Genomic DNA, 20,237 nt, shown 5'->3' with positions numbered 1-20,237 from the left:
TTTTTTTTTTTTTATCAGAACTAAAATACACACATATATATCTATATATACTGCAGCACTTGCTGATTAATTTTTCATGACTAGCTGAGCAAACAGGACATCAGTGGCTCCAACTAGCTTTAAACATCCACTTAAAAAAAACTCGACATCAGACGGATTTCATTTGGAAAATCATCATCAGATAAATAGGATTTATAGGCACAGACCGCAAATCCTTTCAGGATTGGAAAGGTTTTTATTCTTTTTGATCATAAAAATCAGAAATGGTTCTTTTATAAACACATTAAAGGTCTGATTAATATTTGGTTTCTACAGCTACAGTAGATCATATGAATTACATTTTCTCATCTATTTAACATACAAATTCTCCCCATTAATCTTCATGTTTCTGACTTTTTGTCTGATAGATTGTGCAAACATTTTAAAAATAAATGTGCCTTGTTGCTGTATGCACACATACTTTAAAATAAACTCCAAGCAGTTGGAAATTTTTGAAGCCATACTTTATTTTTTCAATATTACAATCACAAAGTGCATAAAAACACATTATTTCTAATTATTACAATTATGCATAAAATTGTGTTTGTTTACCACCTATAATTAGATGTACAATGAAGAAAAAAACTATGACACGTTTGTGATTTTAATGGTCAATTTGAACGATGAGGCATCAGAAAAATATACATTAAATTATGGTAAGCAGTTCAAAAACTTTAGTTCTGACCACAGAGACCAGATTTCTTTCTTTCTCATTTTTTTGTAGTTTGTCACAACTTTTCTACGGTCACATCCAATGTTGGATTTTTTTAAAGCGATGACGCCATTACGAAATCAGGCGACAGCTGGGCAGCCAAGGGAAGGTGGCAGCCGCATCAAACGGCCTGTTTGGTCGACGTGAAAATGTCTCCGGACGGCGATTGTCCATATGAAGTGCCACCATTCTGCACCACTGGTCATTTGCAACTCAGACTACTCGTCTTCTCCAGACTCTTTCACGTCTATCACAGGTGCTTAGGGTGAACCTGTTCTCGCCGGTGAAAAGTGCAGGGCGCCAGCGGCGAACTTTCCAATTCTGGTGTTCTTGAGCAAATGCCAGTGGAGCTCCACGGTCCTGGGCAGTGAGCACAGGGCCCACTACAGGACGTGGGGCCCTCAGGCCACCTTCATGAAGTCTGTTCCTGATTGTTTGGGTAGAGACATTCACACCAGTGGCCCTCTGGAGGTCATTCTGTAGGGCACGAGCAGTGCTCAGCCTGTTCCGCCTTGCACAAAGGAGCAGGTATTGGTCCTGCTGAGGGGTTGAGGACCTTCTACGGCCCTGTCCAGCTCTCCCAGAATAACCACCAGTCTCCTGAAATCTCCTCCATGTTCTGGAGATTGTGCTGGGAGACACATTAAACCTTCTTGCTGCAGCACGTGTGGATGTGCCATCCTGGAGAAGTTGGACAACCTGTGCAACTTCTGTAGGGTTAAGGAATCTCCTCATACTGTCAATAGAGATAATTATCAAGATAAAATCAGCACGAGTGGAAAACCAGCCAAAAAAAATCAAGAGGGAGAAACTTGAAATGACCTCCACATGTAACACCAGTCCTGTTTGGAGGGTTTTCTAATTGTTGCCACTGAAGTGCACCTGTTGTTAATTCCATGAACACCAATACAGCTGAAATTGATTAACGAGGAACTCAGCTGCTTAACCAACAAGAAAAATATCAGACGGGTTTAATTCAATTCATGCCAGGCCCAATAAAAAAAGTGTTCCTTTAATTTTTATGTGCTAAATCGGTTTATATTTTTGATTATTGATCTGTTAAGCTTAAATAGATTCATATCGATTAAACGATTTTATCAACCCAGTCCTAGTTTTGAAATGCATTTTTCCTGCAATTTTGAATAAAATAAACCTCCATAAAACTTGTCTTTCTTTGTCATTTGATAAATATCCGAACCCAGCAGGGCCTCAAATATTTTTCCTTCTCTGTAAACAGGCTTGTTTTCTTTTAAGTTTTGTGTTCTCCTAAGATTTTGCAGCAGTTTTCTGCAAACTGCTAATGGGAGGAACAGCTACTTCCATAACTTTTGGGCTCTGTCTGTCAAAAAAATGCAAATTGGGTACTTACCAGAGTAGAAATACAAAACTCAAGACGGACAAATTTTGGCCGTGTTGCAGAATAATACAAAAATTGAATGTTCGTGTCTGGATGTGAATTAATTAGGCTTTTTTCTTTTTCTTTTTTACATACTGCTGCAAACACATCATTTGTTGTCGGTTACCTTTGGAGGAATCATCTTCAATAGGCTGCTTAAAGGCTGTGATATCACTGAATGTGCAGAGGAACAGGACCACTTTCTCCTGCTCATTTCGAATGGGAGCAATCTTTACAAAGAACCAAACCGGTGTCCCTGAAAAGAGAACAACACATTTCATGCAGACACTTTGAGGGAAACTGAAATCTAGTTGAATGCTTGAGGCTATATTTGATTTTTTTTTTGTCTTTGGATACACCTGTAAGTCAAAACAAACAAAGGATTTGGTGGTGGAAGGTGATCTCTGGTCTGGTAATTAGCACTTCTCTACAGAAGTAGAAATGTTCTGGGCTGCCTTTGAACTCGGCTGTATGTCGCAGAGGCTCGGAATACATTTGCATTACAAGAAGTGTGAAGTTCAGAGTTTTTCTCTTCCCCACATCATCAGGCGTCATTACTTACTGTTCTTCTTGTACATCAGTATTTCAAATGAATTCATCTCGTAATTTTCAAATGTTAGTCGCACTTTTTCCGTCGTGTCCTTGTCTGTGAGCTCCCCGTACATGAAGCTGGAGGAGAGAGAAGAGAGAGAATAAGAAATGACATTACTCCATGGATGACACTGCTTTAGGGAAAAATGTTCTTCCTTTTGACTAGAGAGCTGGAGAATACTCAAAGTGCAAACTAGGGTTTAACTTTTGTATTTTTCTTTTCTGTTCATATTTTTGCATGGTCAGCTCTGAAATTGAATCATCTTTGAAATTCATCTTGTGTTTCAACAGAGCATTGCTTCACTCTTTTTAATCATCTTCTCACTGCCAATGCAGGCAATGTTCAATTTTAGTAACCTAGTGGTATCACGTCTGCTTTTAGACAAACAATTATGAGCTGAAATCTACTTGTGGATCATAAAACACTCAAAAGGATTTTTTCTAAGTGTGGTTGAGACGGCTGCTTACCACGTTCTCCAAAGGGGGTACATTTTGTACACTTTGCATCCCCTGGATACAATAAACCCTTTTCACACGATGTCATACAAAATGGAGATATCGCCGCTACTGTGTAAAGTTACCTCCAGTTAGACTAGCAAAGCTGACAACTTAACACTGTTTGACACAATTTTACGTAAATAAAAGGTAACTTAACTGATTGTAATGTATGGAGCCCCTAAAAGGATCCAAAGCCCCCCAAAAATTAAAAAAAGAAGTAAAAAAAAAATTTATTTCCTAAAAATTTTGGGTACAATTTTTTTTTTCTGGTTACTAAACGTGAGCACCAAATACTAGCTGGTGCGCACCCAATTCTAGCTGGTGCGCACCCAATTCTAGCTGGTGAGCACCAAATACTAGCTGGTGAGCACCAAATACTAGCTGGTGAGCACCAAATACTAGCTGGTGCGCACCCAATTCTAGCTGGTGCGCACCCAATTCTAGCTGGTGAGCACCAAATACTAGGTGCTGTGCACCAAATAATAGCTGGTGAGCACCAAATACTAGCTGGTGCGCACCCAATTCTAGCTGGTGTGCACCCAATTCTAGCTGGTGTGCACCCAATTCTAGCTGGTGTGCACCAAATACTAGCCAGTGTGCAAAAAATACTAGTTGGTCTGCACCAGATAATAGCTGGTGTGCACCAAATACTAGCTAGTGTGCACCAAATACTAGCTGGTGTGCACCAAATACTAGCTAGTGTACACTAAATACTAGCTAGTGTGCACCAAATACTAGCTGGTCTGCACCAGATAATAGCTAGTGTGCACCAAATACTACCTAGTGTGCACCAAATACTAGCTTTTGGGGACCAGATAATAGCTAGTGTACACTAAATACTAGCTAGTGTGCACCAAATACTAGCTGGTGTGAACCAGATACTAATTGTTGTGCACCAGTTAGTAACCAGATTTTTTTAACTTGTTTTTTTAAAAAAAAAATGTAACTTAATTTTTTTTTTTTTTTTATTGAAGTTAAAAAAAATCTGGTAACTAACTGGTGTGCACTAGATACTAATTGATGCATATCAGTTAGTATCTGATGCAGACCAGATACTAACCAGAAAAAAACTATTATAACTTCAATTTTTAGAAAATTGTTTTGTTTTTTTTATTTTACTATCTGGTGCGCATCAGACGGTAACCAGATTATTATTTTTTTTACTTCAATTTTTAGAAGAAAAAAAAACTTTTTTTCTTAACTTTAATTTTTTTTTTACTTCAATTTTTTAGGGACTCTGTAGTATGGAAATTTGTACAATGTAATTTTTAAAACATATATTCATAAAATAAATATTGTAAATATTTTTCATTACAATTGGTAAGATTACCTTTAGTTATTTACATAATATTGTGTTAAACAGCGTTCAGCTTCGCCTGCCTTGACCTGTAAACCAGAACTTTACACAGTAGCAGTGATGTTACCATTCTGTCTGACCTCACTGGGAGTCATTTATCCCTAAATAAGTCACATTTCCTTTTAAGTCTTAGAGTGATTTCTTGCACATCTTTCAGAAAAACATTTATTATAGTTTGGCAAAAATAAAAACACTTAAAAAGGATAAATAATAATAATAATAAAGGTTTCTAGAACTTCACTACTGTGACAGCACAAAAAGTGACAGCATTTGAGTTTGGTCAATTGTCTAGTCAATATCTATTGACAGCAAATTGCATAAAGCCTGTCTGTTACCCTTTTAAGGGATTCACATTTGTAAGGAATGTGAACATGAGGGATAAGCTGAGTTTATGGGATGTACACATGAAAAACTGCTCAAGTCTTCTCAGCAACACAAGAAAAAATCATTTTGATAAAGAAGAATATTGGCAATTTAAGACTGTATGGAACAAATAAATATAGGAATCCGTGTGATTAACAGTTGTGCATGGTTTGGCACCTCATTTTCAATGACACCAGGCTGGTAACACACAGTTGCAGGATGGCATTGTGACCTTCATCGCCCAGATGGCCAAAAGCCCAAGCTGATCCCACAAATGTTCAATGGGAGTCAGGTTTAAGACGAGCCATTCCCATGCTCTCCAATCCCAAATTCTGAGGGTAGTGTCAGATAAATCCACTCTCTACGACTGAGCTCTATGCTAGGACAGAGATCGGTCCCAGGCTTTAGACAGGTGGGACCGTCACTGAATACAGAATCAGTATTTTCTGTATTTGGACTGAATGTTTCAGGTGGCACGTACAGAGAGACTTCTGTCATATTGTCCCTAAAACATAAGTCCAGCAGTAAACATTTAGTTCTGTCCATGAAGATCTTCACTTCCTCGTTTTTATGTAGCAGTGGTGAAGATTTAGGCTAGCGAGACACAGAGATATCACAATCAGACAGGGTGGGGCTATTGAGCTCAGCTCCAATAGCCACGCCCCCTCAGAGGAGATTTTGGAAACATCATTAGGAAAATTTATTTAACAAAAAAATGTCATAAGGGAACTTAAATGAACTGTTGGAGCCTCAGACATCATTGAACAGACAGACTGGAAAACAACGGTTGACATCAAACTTTTTTTTGTTTAGAAAGTCCAATTATCATTTTCATATCCACTGCACTACAAAAATTCAAAGAGATTTACAAGTCATTTAAAAGAAAATAAGGCCGCAAAGAACTTTCATTAAAGCTCAAAATGCCTTCTACTTTGAAAACTCATTTTATTGTTTTCTATCATATTTCTGACACTTATTTAAAAAATGTGTGAAGGCATTGATTTCTCTAATCATTTCATGCTTTATCCAAGCACCACTTCTGAGGAAATTCCCTTTGGACATTTCTGAGAAAGGGTTTATGTGGAGGAACGGACAGTTGCTGCAGAAACAAGGCCAATAAATAGATTTACAGTGATTTACACCTAAACTCTGCAGACCTCGTGCCACTAAATTTAGAACATTTACAGATTAAAAATGATAAAAATGTTCCTGCAAAAGCTCGTAAAAGACAAATGAACCCAAGCCTCTAATTGTCCAAATGTAACGTGGCCCTCAAAAACAAATTAAACCTGAGGAATGGTCAAGCAAGCATGAACACCTTTAGCCGCGCTGCAGAGGCATTCATCTCACTTTATGTGTTAGTGCCACCCTGAGCAGCAGCCGCTCCAGCACGGGCTAAATATAACTCCCCAGTTTGTTATGAAATACAAAAGGAGGGCTATATTTAATGAGACAATCTGACGCGGCAGACACATTTCCAACCACTGCATGATGTAACATCTCTAATGAATGTCAGCCATTGCTTCTTTTTGTCTTCTCCAAGGAAAGAGGCGGATGGATTTCTTCAAAGACAAACGCTACAGTAGATTAACTGAAACCACTTTGCAACCTCCTTGTAACAAACTGCAAGAAACCACATATTCTGCTCGGACAAAAGCAAACTGGACACCAACGAAGACGCACAGAACACCTTTGATCTGCAGGTATCTGCAGGGGAAGACCCATAGATACTCGACTCTGGAGGGATGAGGATACATTTGACATTTGCGTCAGCTTTGAAAAGCTCCAGGAAAAGTGAGTGCTTACGAAGCAGGGTTCAGATAGGAACAGAAAAGAGCTCAAAAAACAAGATTTTTATAGATGTGACACAATTTTTGAAGTGGAATGAAAGTTTTTTTGTTTTGTTATATTGGGCTATATAAATAAAACTAACTTGAATAGTTACAAGTACAGAAAGATAATTTCCTTTAAATTTCTCACTTTTAACAACAGTTTGAGATGTTTTTTTTTATTGATTAATTTGTATTTATCTATTTTTTTATTTTAATGTTGATTTTTTTACCTTTAAAATATGTATTTCAGTGCATTTGAACAGTATTTCCACACCTATTATACTATCTATTTACACTTAAGTTGCGTTTCATCCTCAATATGAGCCTAACTTGGCAGCTTGCCTGCATAAAAATCTATATTGCTCATTCATTTGAAAACCTGAGTCACTCATGATGCTCTCACACTTGTGAGGAGTTGGTTCATAACTACGAAGAATGATGTGCCAGTAATGATAAAGTCACTGGTAATGAGTGCAGTTTATCCCTGTCTGTACTGTAGTAACTCATCATTTTCTATTAGACCTCAGCTCACGGTTGCAGAGCCGACTCCTTAATAATTTATTAATCGTCGAGTTTAGTATCAAGTGCCGTACGCACTTTATGCAAGTGTTGTCAAAATTTGTTTTATCTTCCCTTTACATATTTCTTTCTGGTTTGTTTTCCTTCCCTCTTATTCTATCTGAAAATCTCCAACTAGCCCTTTAAAAAAACTGCACACTCCAGTGTTTGCTTTGGCAAACGTGGTGCAGCTTATGTTCGAGGAGCCGCAGGTCTAAATCAGTAAGAGCCTCATAGCTGGCTGATGCAAACACCGTCTCCCACAACAGATGAGATCGCCCACAGTTTTCTGGCACCAACTGTTCCACTGGTTTTCTATTGGTAGAAAACCAGTGGAAGCACAATAAACTACTTAAAAAAAACAAGTGGTCACTAAAGTTTGAATCTTTGTGCCCTTACACTCTTAATAAATCACAGTTATCTGGTCTTAAATGTTTTGCAAAAAGAAACCATTGTAATGTATTCAAATCCAGGATAATGTACATTTACATTAATGGGAATGCAAGCATTTTTCAGTTTCACAGAAAACACAGAATTACTAATCTGGGAAAATGTTCACATTATTTTTCTTCATTGGAAACAAAAACAAACCTAAATCCACAAATAAATTATATATAAAGTCATCATCTGTTGAATCTAATGTGATTATTTTTAGATAAATTAGAGAAATGAATGATCAAATCATGCTGTTGTGACAAAAAAAGCCATGAATCAATTTTGTGATTTACATAAAAAGTCATTTCAGATGAATAAATATGTGGATGAATCAGCAGATAAAAGAAAGAGCTTGAAGACTTTAACTTCCAGGAAGTAATGAAAACTAATGACAAAGCTGTTGTTGGGTGCTTCATAGTTTTTTGTTTTTTTTTTACAGTCGGGAGTCTCTTTTTTAATTTATTTAAACATTTGGACAACAGGCAAGTTCCATGACAGGGGACTGGGCTGCCCAGGCACCTGCAAACTAACCACAACCACAATGCACTGGCCCCTTCTGAGCTCTCCTACAGGTGATGGGCACATGGTAGAGGGATCCCATGTCGTTTCTTTGGGCTTGACCCGACCAGGACCCATGGGAGGAGCCTGGGTCACCAGGCGCTGACCTGCGAGCCCCAACCCCAGGCCTGGCTCCAGAGTGGGGCACCTGTGATGCAAATCCCATTGCAGAATCTTTAAATGTTTTTTTGATAAAAGGGGTTCTGAACCGCTCTTTGTCTAGCTCCTGGGATCACTCAAGATCTCAAACCCCTCCACCACGGTAAGGTGGCGGTTCACAGAGAGTCGTTTGCCCTCTTTCAGTGGGTGGAGTGCTCCTGCCTCAGGGGGAGGAGTTTAAATATCTTGGGGTCTTGTTCATGATTGAGAGATCGACAGGCGGATTGGAGCGGTGTCCGCAGTTATGCGGTCGCTGAACTGTTCCGTTGTGGTGAAGAGGGAGCTGAGCCAGAAAACAAAGTTCTCAATTTACTGGTCGATCTTTGTTCCATTACTCACCTATGCTCATGAGCTCTGGGTCATGACCAAATGAATGAGATCCTGACAACAAGCAGATGAAATTAGTTTTCTCTAGAGGGTGTCTGGGCACTCCCTTAGAGATAGGGTGAGAAGCTCGGTCAACAGGAGGGAGCTCGGAGTAGAGTCTCCTCCACAACGAGAGGAGCCAGTTGAGGTGGCTCGGGCATCTGGTCTAGATGCCTCCTAGACTCCTCCCTGGAGAGGTGTTCCGGTCATGTCCCACTGGGCGGAGGCCCCGGGGAAGACCCAGGACACACTGGAGAGACTACGTCTTCTGGCTAGTCTGGGAACGCCTCGGGGTCCCCCCAGAAGAACTGGAGGAAGTGGCCGGGGAGAGGAAAGTCTGGGCATCTTTGCTTAGACTGCTGCCCCCGTGATCCGGATGGATGGATGGAGTGGGAGGATAAACCCCTAGAGATGAAACATGTCGTTTTCAAGAGGGTCCTTTTTTTGCATCAGAATGAAGCGGAGCAGGGAGGTTATGGTTCTGCATCACACCTACAGGCTTTTTCGAACTGCATTTTTTGTCTGCTCCTGGGTCACAATTTTCAGAAATCAGAAATGCAATTTTTCTTCTATCATAACAAAATGCCCAAAGAACAAGTTAGAAACTCAAATTTTCATTGGAACAGGTCTTTAAAAAGAAAATGGCAACAGCATAAATCCATGTTTGTGACCAACTTGACGTAAACAAGATTTGGCTCTAGAGATGCTTTTTATGGATCGTAGATATTGGAAGGAAAGTGCTATAAAAAGGAGATCTGGAGGGGGAAAATCTGATGTAAGGTGTATTTCCTGTCACAAATAAGCCTTTTTTATGCTCCTGATTCACAACAATTTGAAAAAATAAAAACTAAGAACTGCAATTTTAAACTTAATTTTCTTAATATATGTCCACCATCATCAGAAAAATGCAACAAAAAGATGCTAAAAAGACCAAAAACACAATTCTTTATCAATTTTTAGCAGGATGCCATTATTTTAGGCTGCAGAGCTCCTTATCTGATGATACTACCTTCTCAGCCCTTGGATGCTGGTACATATTACCAAAAAAATCCAGAACAAGGCAAATGGTCTTTCTATGCAACATATTTCAGAAGTGCAGAACCCCTGAGATGCTTTTAAAGATCCCTCCCACTGCAGTAAAATCTATGTACTCGAAGCACTGTTGCAACAATAAAGCAAAAATACAACAAAAGCTGCCACAACTAAAACGATTGGTTTAGAGGTAAATAAGGAAGAACAGAAACAGGGAAGACTTGTCATTACTGTAAGTGTCTGAAAGCAAGTGATCTGTCAGATCCAGGGAGGATCCTGCTGTTCTGCTTCCCTCTTACATTCTTACCCTAAACAGTCAAATGTTTGACTCGTCACACAACAGTCGTCGGATGATGAACAAGAACATCATTTGATCAAATTAGTGAGTCAAAAACAAGCACGAACTTCAAAAGGGGATTATCTAATGGTGTTTAGTCTTGGTCCACATGAAAGAACAAATTTCTCACTTTTTATGTTACAAACCAAGCGAAAACAAAGCTATTGAAAAACAAAGCTAGCGAAAACGATGCTAGCGAAAATAATGCTAGTCAAAACAATGCTTGCGAAAACAAACCTAGTGAAAACAAAGATAGAAAAAACAAAGCTAGCAAAAAACAAAGCTAGCAAAAACAAAGCTAGCAAAAACAAAGCTAGCAAAAAACAAAGCTAGCAAAAACAAAGCTAGCGAAAACAAACTAAGCAAAAGCAAAGCTAGCGAAAACATAGGTAGCGCAAACAAAGCTAGCAAAAACAAACCAAGCGAAAACAAAGCTATTGAAAAACAAAGCTAGCAAAAACAAAGCTAGCGAAAACATAGCTATTGAAAAACAAAGCTAGCGAAAATAATGCTAGTCAAAACAATGCAACAAAAACAATTCTAGCGAAAATGATACTAGCATAAACAATGCTAGCGAAAAAAACCTAGTGAAAACAAAGATAGAAAAAAGCAAAGCTAGCAAAAACAAAGCCAGCAAAAACAAACCAAGTGAAAATAATGCTAGAGAAAACAAAGCTGGCAAAATCAATGCCAGCAGTTTTCTACCTTGGTTTCTAGCTTTATTTGTTCAAATATGGAGAACACATTTCACACACCTCACTGTGTGACATCTTTATATTTAACTATAAAAACATGCTGCCAACAACAAAATCCAGCCCTGGACACACTGAAAATACGGGCGGGCAATGCAGCAGTGTGCAAGTATTAAGTGTGGCCAGCATAAATTTTGAATATTGAAGCTAAGTTTATCCTTATATTTTGATAGTTTCTATTTTGGATGCATGTTGGTGCTATTCTTGGCAATGTGAAGGTTGTTGTATTCCTAATAAAGAAAAAAAAAGGAAATCTCCAAACTTTGTGTTATTCAAGACAATATCTGTATTAGCAAATATCGGCTATCAGTCACAGTTCAGGGGAAATATCGTCCGGAAAAAATAATTTCGGCCAATCCCAAAGGAAAACATTCAACAACAACTCATCAAAGTCACCAGAAGGCAGACAGTATGCATATTTAAACTACCATGACAAAATAATGGCTAAATATTTGATGCAACTTTTATATTTTAAAACAAAACAGACATTTGACAAAAGATGCTGTTTGGGCAACTTCAGCATCCAGGACACTTCCCTGCAGAAGAGGCCGGCATCGAATGACAGAAGCTGAACCCCAGCAGCTGTGGAGCTGGTTGAATTAGACAGCACTTGATATGTTCACGCTGGTAAGTCGACAAATGAGAGCATTCAAATGCAATTACTTTAACGCTCTTCCCCTTGCTTACCTGCATGTGCTGCTTTTCTGCATCACTTCTGCTCTGTGGTACCCCGACAGCTTACAGAAACCATCATTGCTGTACACAATGGGCCAATCCACAATCTGAGCATTTCCCAGGACAAAGTTGGTGTCTGTTTTGGAGAGAAGAAAGAGTGAGAATGCATATTTTTGATTATTTCTTTCTAAGACATAAATACAAATCCTTATTTTTTTGGAGAAAAACACAGAACCTGCTAATTAACTACTTGAGTCATTTTGAGCAAAAACAGATCTTAAATGAACTTGATAGTGAATTAGTGTGAATGTGTTTGAAAAAAAAAAAGAGATAAATGATCTCTCTTAGATGTTTATGCTGCAACTTTTCAGATCCAGTATAAATAGATATATGTGTTAATTTAACATCCCATTGGTTTGTTCAGATCAAGTTTTACAGCCAATGTTATCCAAATCAAATCTCTAATTTAATGAATGAATTTGTTTATCAAGCCATGTTTAACCAATCATCAAAAAGATTGAAAAATGCTCCCCGTAAGAGCCAGCGCAGACTTAAGTGATTTTCATTAGAGTCAATGATGCTCTCCAGCTCATTTCACCCTCCACACAGGCTGAGTGTACACAAATGTTACCCAGACTCTGTGATTAGAAAGAGAACACCCAAAATGTCTGCCTCGTTCTCTTTATTTGTATTCACTGGCAGTAAAGAACAGCTTGTGCACCATTCCTATTGGCAAATACAACGCTCAAGCATTAATATCAGGATTTCATGGGAAACAGAACTCATTAATCCTCATATGGCATATTTTGCATATTCAAATGTTAGTGGAGCCTCCCAGCCAACGTTATTTGTGGTCAAAATGTTAATAAACCCTAATAGTCGGAGTCACATTTACATTTTAATGGCTTTCCTTGCTTGCTTCCTTTTGTTTTTAACTGTCTGTAGTCATATAATTAACATTTGCTGCTATTTACTGTAATTAATTCAGTATGAGTCAAAACTCAAAGGATGGGAGTGTCATTTTTTTCTAATTTAAGATACAAAAGTTGCATTACCTGCGATAATACTAGCGTGAATGCTTTTTGCTAAACCTGGTTGCTGAAAATGCTGAAGCAGTTTACTCTAAATGCTGACGGGATTTGCTGAAAATGCAAAAGCTATTTGCAAAATGACAAAAAGGTTGAAATTTCGCTAAAGAACTATGAAAGACCACTGAAGTTGGCATAAATTTCTGACAAATTGCTAGTAAAATTGCTTTAAAATAATCCATGCATGCCAATAATTTCAAAATCCTGTAGTGAGTTGCTTAAATTATCTAAATTAGCCCAAAATCCATAGTTGATGCCAAATTAGCCTGAAAAGCTAGCACATAGCTACAAAGCTAATCCAATGATAAAATTCTAGCAAAACCCTAAAAAAAGGATACAAACTTTTGTAAATCTGTCAAAAATGTTAGCCTGTTGCTAAAATATTAGATCAAATTAGCATAACAAACCTAAGTAACAAACCTTGGTAGATAACAAATTAGCCAAAAACATTAGCCTGTTCCTAGCTAAACTCAAAAATAGCCTTAGTAGATGACAAATTAGCCAAAAACTTTAGTATGTTGCTAAAATATTTGCTCAAATTAGCATAACAAACCTCAGTAGATAACAAATTAGCCAAAAGCATTAGCCTTTTACTAGCTAAACTCAAAAATAGCCTTATAGATAACAAATTAGCTGAAAACGTTAGCATGTTGCTAAAATATTAGATCAAATTAGCATAACAAACCTCAGTGGATAACAAATTAGCCCAAAACATTGGCCTGTTCCAAATTTAACTCAAAAATAACCTTAGTAGATGACAAATTAGCCAAAAACTTTAGCATGTTGCTAAAATATTAGATAAAATTAGCATAAAAAACCTCAGAAGATGCCAAATTACCAAAACGAGCAAGCATAATGCTAATATAACAGTTAATAATGGTTTAAAAGTGCACAAAGTTTTTGAAGAATTGAAACATTTCTCATTTACTTCCTATGGTGCAATTTTTGCTCAATATTTCAAAAACTATAAAGTTTGTGAATACTAAAAGTAAATGTCCTGAACAAGAAGAATGTTTTAATACCACGATTGCTGAAATCGCTGAAAGCGTGAGTGAGTTACGTGCCAAAAAACGCACGGAAAGGGAGAATCACTAATAACTCACTAATAAAGTCCTAAAATAAATAAAACGTTTTAAAAAGCACATTTGTCTTTTTAAATTTAGAATAAAAAAATCTGAATATCTAAATAATATTTACTCGTCAACCAAAGCGAAATTATTTTATGCAATAATTTCTTAATTTTTTTTAAAACGACAAATACTTGTTAACTAAAACCGTTTAACAAGACAAAATGAATGACGACAGTCAATAAGCATGAGAAGGAACTGCAAACAACCACAAAACACACAGGAACACAATGTAAGATACATTTATTTATTTAATCACATCAAAACAGCAACAAAAAGCATGAGTGGAAAAAGACAACATGATGCACAAGTAGTTCCATGCCAATGTGTTATTTTACAATGGTCACATATGAGAAATTAAGGATAAGCTCTAGTCAACTTATTACTTTTTTTTTTACTTCTTTTGGCTCAATTTGTCTTCACAGATAATTTTGAAGTACTTTGTAAATTAACAGCATTTGGTATAGAACATTTAGAAGAACACTACAAGGAGGCAAATACTGAAAAACTTATAGCATCATAGAATACCTGTGTGTCTATGGGACAGTGTCCAAACTGAAAATTTTGAACAGAAAAGAAAGTTAACAGATTAAAGGGAGAAACATGGAATGAATATCAGACAAAGAAGATGACCTATTGTCATATAAGAGACACTTCAGTAGCTGGTGTTTGCCACAGCTCCACGAGTTTAGTTTAGTGCCACAACTGTCGGAAAACACGAAATGTCCCGTTTTGTTGAAAACTAGAAAGATAATATGAACTGTTAAATATTACTTGATAATAAAAGCCCATGCATGCACATGCAAACTTGACCAAAAAGACCAAGCTGGGATTTGAACCGAGGCCTTGTTGCTGGAAAGTGCTAACCACAAGGAAAAATCAATCCAGTGATGTATTGCGATATTTTATTTGGTGATACTTGTATCGATTTATCCTGACAAGACGATATGTAACTAATTATTTGGGAGTGCCCTTTAGAGTAGGTGTCTCAAAACTACGGCCCACGGGCCGGATGCGGCCCACCTCCATATTTAGCCCGGCCCTCATTGTTAGCAAAACAGCATTTTGCTAACAATGTTAGCATCAAAACAGTGTCTTGCTAACAGAAAACTAGCTAGCAAAACAGCTTTTTGCTAGCAGTTTTGCTAGCTAGTTTTTTGTTAGCTAACAATAAACAGTGTTAGCAGGTCTAATTTCATCAATTTGATTCGAACAATTTAATGACACAAATTGTGTAGTTGTATTACCAAATTACCATAATTAGCAAAGGAAACAAACAAGGCTGTCCAGTCTCACCTCTAGTTTTCATAACTGCAGCAGAAATGTTTTCTATACTTAAAAATTCTACATTTTCTAAGCTCAATATTTTGGGGGAACAACTAGCAATCACTCAGCTGGCAGATGACTAGGCTGTATTAATGATCAGATCAGTGATCAAATCCCGGAAATTCTTAAGACCTTAGTAAATGTGAATTATTACAGATACACAATTCTCAACAATCCGTCATTCATAATATCCCTGTTAAAAGTGCAATGAAATACCTTGGTATCAATATATCTAAAATGCTACTATAGTAGAGGAAATAATGCATGGAAAGTTTTGGAAAAATGTCAATTTAAATTTGTGGTCACAACGTGACATTTCCATTATTGGTTGGGTGTTTCTCACCAAAATGAAATGTCTTTCTATTTTGAGTCTTTCAATCGTCTGAGTGAGCAGCTCCCTGCTAATGGCTGCCTAACCAAAACTACCTAAAGAAAATAAATAAACAAAGCCAGCAAACTAAGACTACCAACCCCAAACTAAAATAACAAAACCTAGCAGTGTAAGACTGCTGAGGAAAAAGAAGTGAAAATAAACAAAAAAAAAGAGAAGATAAAAAAAATAGCAATTTTTTAAAGTAAGGATTACTTAATTAGCATTTATCAAATTTAGTTAAATTTATAAATTGATGGCTGAGGTGCACATAGATGATAAACTATGTAGGTTTTTGCATCCCTGTTGAATTCACATTTTGAGAGATGCTAGACTCTTTACATTTTTGCTTTTTTTGTGCCAAGAACCAGACATAATTCATATTTATTATTTTAAAAAAAGAATGTCATGAATGCAAATCCAAATTTCTTAAAAGCTAAAGTAAGAGCTCCTTCTAGTTTTTGATTAGTAGAAAACGAGCCTAAATTGCTCTTTTACTGCTAAATTAGATCATGTGGTAAAGTCAAGGCCCGGGGGCCGGATCTGGCCCTCTGGGTAATTATATCCGGCCCTCCAGATCAATTTATATTATTGTTTATTTATTGAGATTATTTCTAACTTGTATAATTTTGACAAAATATATTTTTATGGAGAGTAAAATATTGAAACTTATTTGAGGTTTAAATTGATTTATTCTGGAATGATATTCCTGCCTTTTTATTATTCATAAATATGTTAAAAAGTTACGGTCTTAAAGTTTTAAAAATTGGAACTCTGCTAGCTTTTTGGACTATTTTGGCATTTATTTAGATTTTTAGGTTGTTTAGCTAATAGCTGTTTTGGCTAATTTAGGCTTTTTAAGACGTTTTTTTAGGCTGTTTTCAAGTTTAGCTAATAGTTTTGCTACATGCTAGCTGTTTAGGCTAATTTTGGCTTTTTTTCTTAGTTTTTTAGGCTGTTTTGGAGTTTAGCTAATATTTTAGCTACATGTTAGCTGTTTTTGCTAATTTAGGCTTTTTTCAGTTTTTTTAGGCTGTTTTGAAGTTTAGCTATTTGTTCAGCAACATGCTAGCTGTTTTGGCTAACCTAAGTTTTTTTTGTTTGTTTTTTTAGGCTAATTTGGCGAATATCTAATATTTTTTGCTGGCTATCATTAACTTCAGCGTTTTCAGCTATCAGCACTAGCATCTTCAGCGACCAAATTCAGCTTACAGCATTCACACTAGCATTATCGCAGATAATGCTATATATACAGTTCATATTTATGTCAAAAAGACAAAAAAAGTTTTAAAAATTTAGTTTTAGAATGTTCAATAAATGTTTATCCTGTTCGGCCCGCGATCTAAGTTCTGTTTTGCATTTTGGCCCCTTGTGTGATTGAGTTTGACACCCCTGCTTTAGATCCATTTCCAATCCTTTTAGTTCAATGCTCTCTTATGTGCTACAAAATTTTCATAAATGGAGAATTACTAATGGGCATGAAAGGAAACTTTAAAGAGAAAGAAAGCGGGAAAAACGTTAAAAAAGGACAGAACAGACAGGTGAACTGAAACATGGCAACACATGAGAGACTGCTTTGTAAATGCTCAGAGCTAAGCTGCACTGTTCATGATGGGCCCAAAAACACAAAAAAACAACAGCAGACTAAAAATGAACATGACTGTCACAGCAAATAGGATTCTATACAACCAGCATTCACTTTTGATTTTAGTAAAACTTGTCACTATTTACCAAATATGTTTGCTTTGAGTCATTTTGAGGGTTAATAGAATACACTTATTGTACATATTCATGTTAAAATTGTTTTAATGAGAACATATTACTGTAATTAGGAGGTTTTAATGAATGAATTTATTTGTGCAGATCAGAGTAAACGCTTTTATTTTAATTTAAGTCATAATAAAAAACATTTAAAGAAAAAATATCTACAATATTTCTATTAACAACATGTATTGCATGCAGGGTGACTGTTACTATTTACACCTTCATGTTGTCATCATAGATCAAGACCATTCCTTTGTTTGTTTATCCAATATCTGTGGCCCAAAGTTTGGCTCAAGATAGAAAATACTCCAATATTACAGCTTCAGGCGACTGTCCAGTTTAATATTTCTCTGGTCCATCTTGTCACTTCTCTTTGGATGTTATATTGTAGACAGTGCCCAAAAAAAGGAAAATATGGTTTTTAGTTGTTGGATTTATCAATTGGATGAATCAGTTTTTCTCTATTTTAAGGAATCTGGAGAATTGCTGCTCGTTTGAACAAATATAGAAATATTTAAAGATTTTCAAAAGATTGTGACTAATAAAAAACTGATTTTTTTCATTGTTTTTTAAAGATCAAAGGTCTCTGCAATTATTGACTTAATTATAACGAAGAATTCTAGAACGCTCTGTGCTTTAATTCAGTGAAACTTGGAAGAAAGAAGCAGAAAAATCAAACAAAGTGCCTAATTATGCCACAATTAGAGGCTTTTCAGAGAACAATGCCACAAAAACTTGTCATTTTTATCGGAATCCTAAAGTGAATGGTGGAATAAATAGTTTCAGATCATAGACAACAACAGTGATCTATCAAAGAAGCTTTTTTCTGTTAAATAATTACAGCTTTAGATCTTTTCTTTTTATTTTTCATTTTAAAATTTGCCTAAGATTTTTTTTTTCATAGACAATAGGTTAATTTCACAGAAGACATCTCCAGTGGTCTTATGTAATCAATCTAATGACTGTTTTGACCTGCAGTCTTCCCCATAATCAGAATTTTTTTAAACCAATCATTAAAATTGATTAGACCTGACCTACACCATTTAAAATGACTGCAGCTATTGCAGTGAACACTTCTTTTAAACAGTTTTCATAATTAAACTGCTAATTTTACTTTAGGTTTTTGTTATAATTACATTTTAGGTTTTATTTTTCATTGTTCAAACAATTCCAGAGTTTAGTTTATAAATAGAATTTTCGATTATACTCATTCACATGCCGGTTTTTTATTCTTACCGTTCGACCGCCTGACAATATTCTCCAAAAAAGTGTTCTGGGGGGCCACAAGTCCCCTCCGACCCCCCGCCATGCTGCCGCTTCACTCAGAGGTCTGCGGATGAATCTCTGCTGCTGCTCGGTCCGCGTGTCATGGTGTCCCCCCCGGATCTGAGGGGCCGCGTGGATTCGGTGGGCTCGGGCTCGCTGTCTGGGCTGCTCATTATCCGCCTCCTCAGCCCGGTGCGTTGCGCTGGCGCCTCATCATCCAGGAGTGGAAAACAACGCCGCGGAGCAGCGCGCGAAGGGGGGGCCTCGGAGGCTCCGCTCCTCCGCGGAAAACCCTGAGTGGAGATAGAGCTCCCTCTGCTGGACAAAGCTGCGCATTGAACAATCATTAGGGGTGTAGATTCATTCTAACGATTCGATTCACTTTTGAATTTGATTTACTGACCTACAATTGATCCAAGACACCTTTATAAAAATAAAATAGAGATAAATACCTAGATACTGAAGAGGGCAGGTGAAGTTTTTCAGATTCTCTGCATTTCTTGAAGGAGTAAATTAAACATATGTTCAAACAAACAAGTGAACAAGAATTAATGGCGAATCCATTCACATTTTAGCTTCATAAAGTTCCGCCAACCGTTGTTATCCTAAATCAAAAATAAAAAAGGGGGTATGCAAGGGATAACCTGGACTATTTTAGCATTTACTAAAAAATTTTTAGGGTGTTTTGGAGTTTAGCTAAAAATTTCAGCTACACGCTAGCTATTTTACTAATTTAGGCTTTTTTTCTTAGTTTTGAGGTTAAAAAGAAGCTAAACTTCAGAATGCTTTAAAAAAAAATGGCAAAAATTGGCCAAAAGATAGCATGTAACTGAAATATTAGATAAACTAAAAAAAAATCTAAAAAAAGAAAAAAAGCCTAAATTTGCTAAAACAGCTAGCATGTAACTGAAATATTAGCTAAACTAAAAACAACCATAACACTTTTTTAAAAAGCCTAAATTAGCCAAAACCGCTAACATTTATCTAATTTATTAGCTAAACTCCGAAATAACGTTAAAAAATCAGAAAAAAACAAGTTAGCCAAAACAGCTAGTATAGCTATAATATTAGCTAAACTGCAAAGCAGTCTAAAAAACTAAGAAAAAAGCCTTAATTAGCCAAAACAGCTAGCATGTAGCTGAAATATTTGCTAAACTCCAAAACAGCCTAAAAAACTAAAAAGAAAAAAAGCCTAAATTAGCCAAAACAGCTAGCATGTAGCTGAAATATTAGCTAAACTAAAAAACAACCATAACACTTTTTTAAAAAGCCTAAATTAGCCAAATCAGCTAGTATGTAGCAATAATATTAGCTAAACTGCAAAGCAGTCTAAAAAACTAAGAAAAAAGCCTTAATTAGCCAAAACAGCTAGCATGTAGCTGAAATATTAGCTAAACTCCAAAATTATACAAGCTAGAAATAAACACAACATAGCATCTGGCCATTAATCACAATAAAGCAAAATGATCTGGAGGGCCGGATCCGGCCCCTGGGCCTCGACTTTGTCACATATGCTCTATATAAAGTAGCATGACCTCTGGACCTGATTCTGTTGTTTAGCATTACACAACTTTCTACAATCCATCTTTCTTTGGACGTACTGTCAACATGTCAGCCAAACCCATGATGTGGCATC

The 20,237-nt window shown here is 36.6% G+C and overlaps 1 protein-coding gene across 6 annotated transcripts in view; it reads right to left on the bottom strand.

The window, feature by feature from the left end:
• kcnh1a (potassium voltage-gated channel, subfamily H (eag-related), member 1a) overlaps nucleotides 1–18,956 on the bottom strand; it is a 63,858-nt gene extending 44,902 nt beyond the window's left edge. The window contains exons 1-5 of one of the 6 annotated variants that reach the window (XM_036215506.1): nucleotides 18,572–18,956; nucleotides 14,404–14,430; nucleotides 11,673–11,796; nucleotides 2,710–2,816; nucleotides 2,275–2,403 (exon numbers count right to left, since the gene is read on the bottom strand). In XM_036215506.1, coding sequence (XP_036071399.1) covers nucleotides 2,275–2,403; nucleotides 2,710–2,816; nucleotides 11,673–11,796; nucleotides 14,404–14,430; nucleotides 18,572–18,644 — 460 coding nt within the window. In that variant the 5' untranslated portion in view covers nucleotides 18,645–18,956. The remainder of the gene's footprint in view (nucleotides 1–2,274; nucleotides 2,404–2,709; nucleotides 2,817–11,672; nucleotides 11,797–14,403; nucleotides 14,431–18,571) is intronic. The other 5 variants (XM_024297119.2, XM_036215504.1, XM_036215505.1 and 2 more) reach the window with 5 other exon arrangements.
• Between the last annotated feature and the right edge of the window lie 1,281 nt (nucleotides 18,957–20,237).

The sequence above is a fragment of the Oryzias melastigma genome, linkage group LG15, assembly GCF_002922805.2.
Source record: "Oryzias melastigma strain HK-1 linkage group LG15, ASM292280v2, whole genome shotgun sequence".
Lineage (NCBI taxonomy): Eukaryota > Metazoa > Chordata > Actinopteri > Beloniformes > Adrianichthyidae > Oryzias > Oryzias melastigma.
The sequence above is the reverse complement of the archived record's forward strand: the minus strand, read 5'-3'. Positions and strand labels throughout refer to the sequence as shown.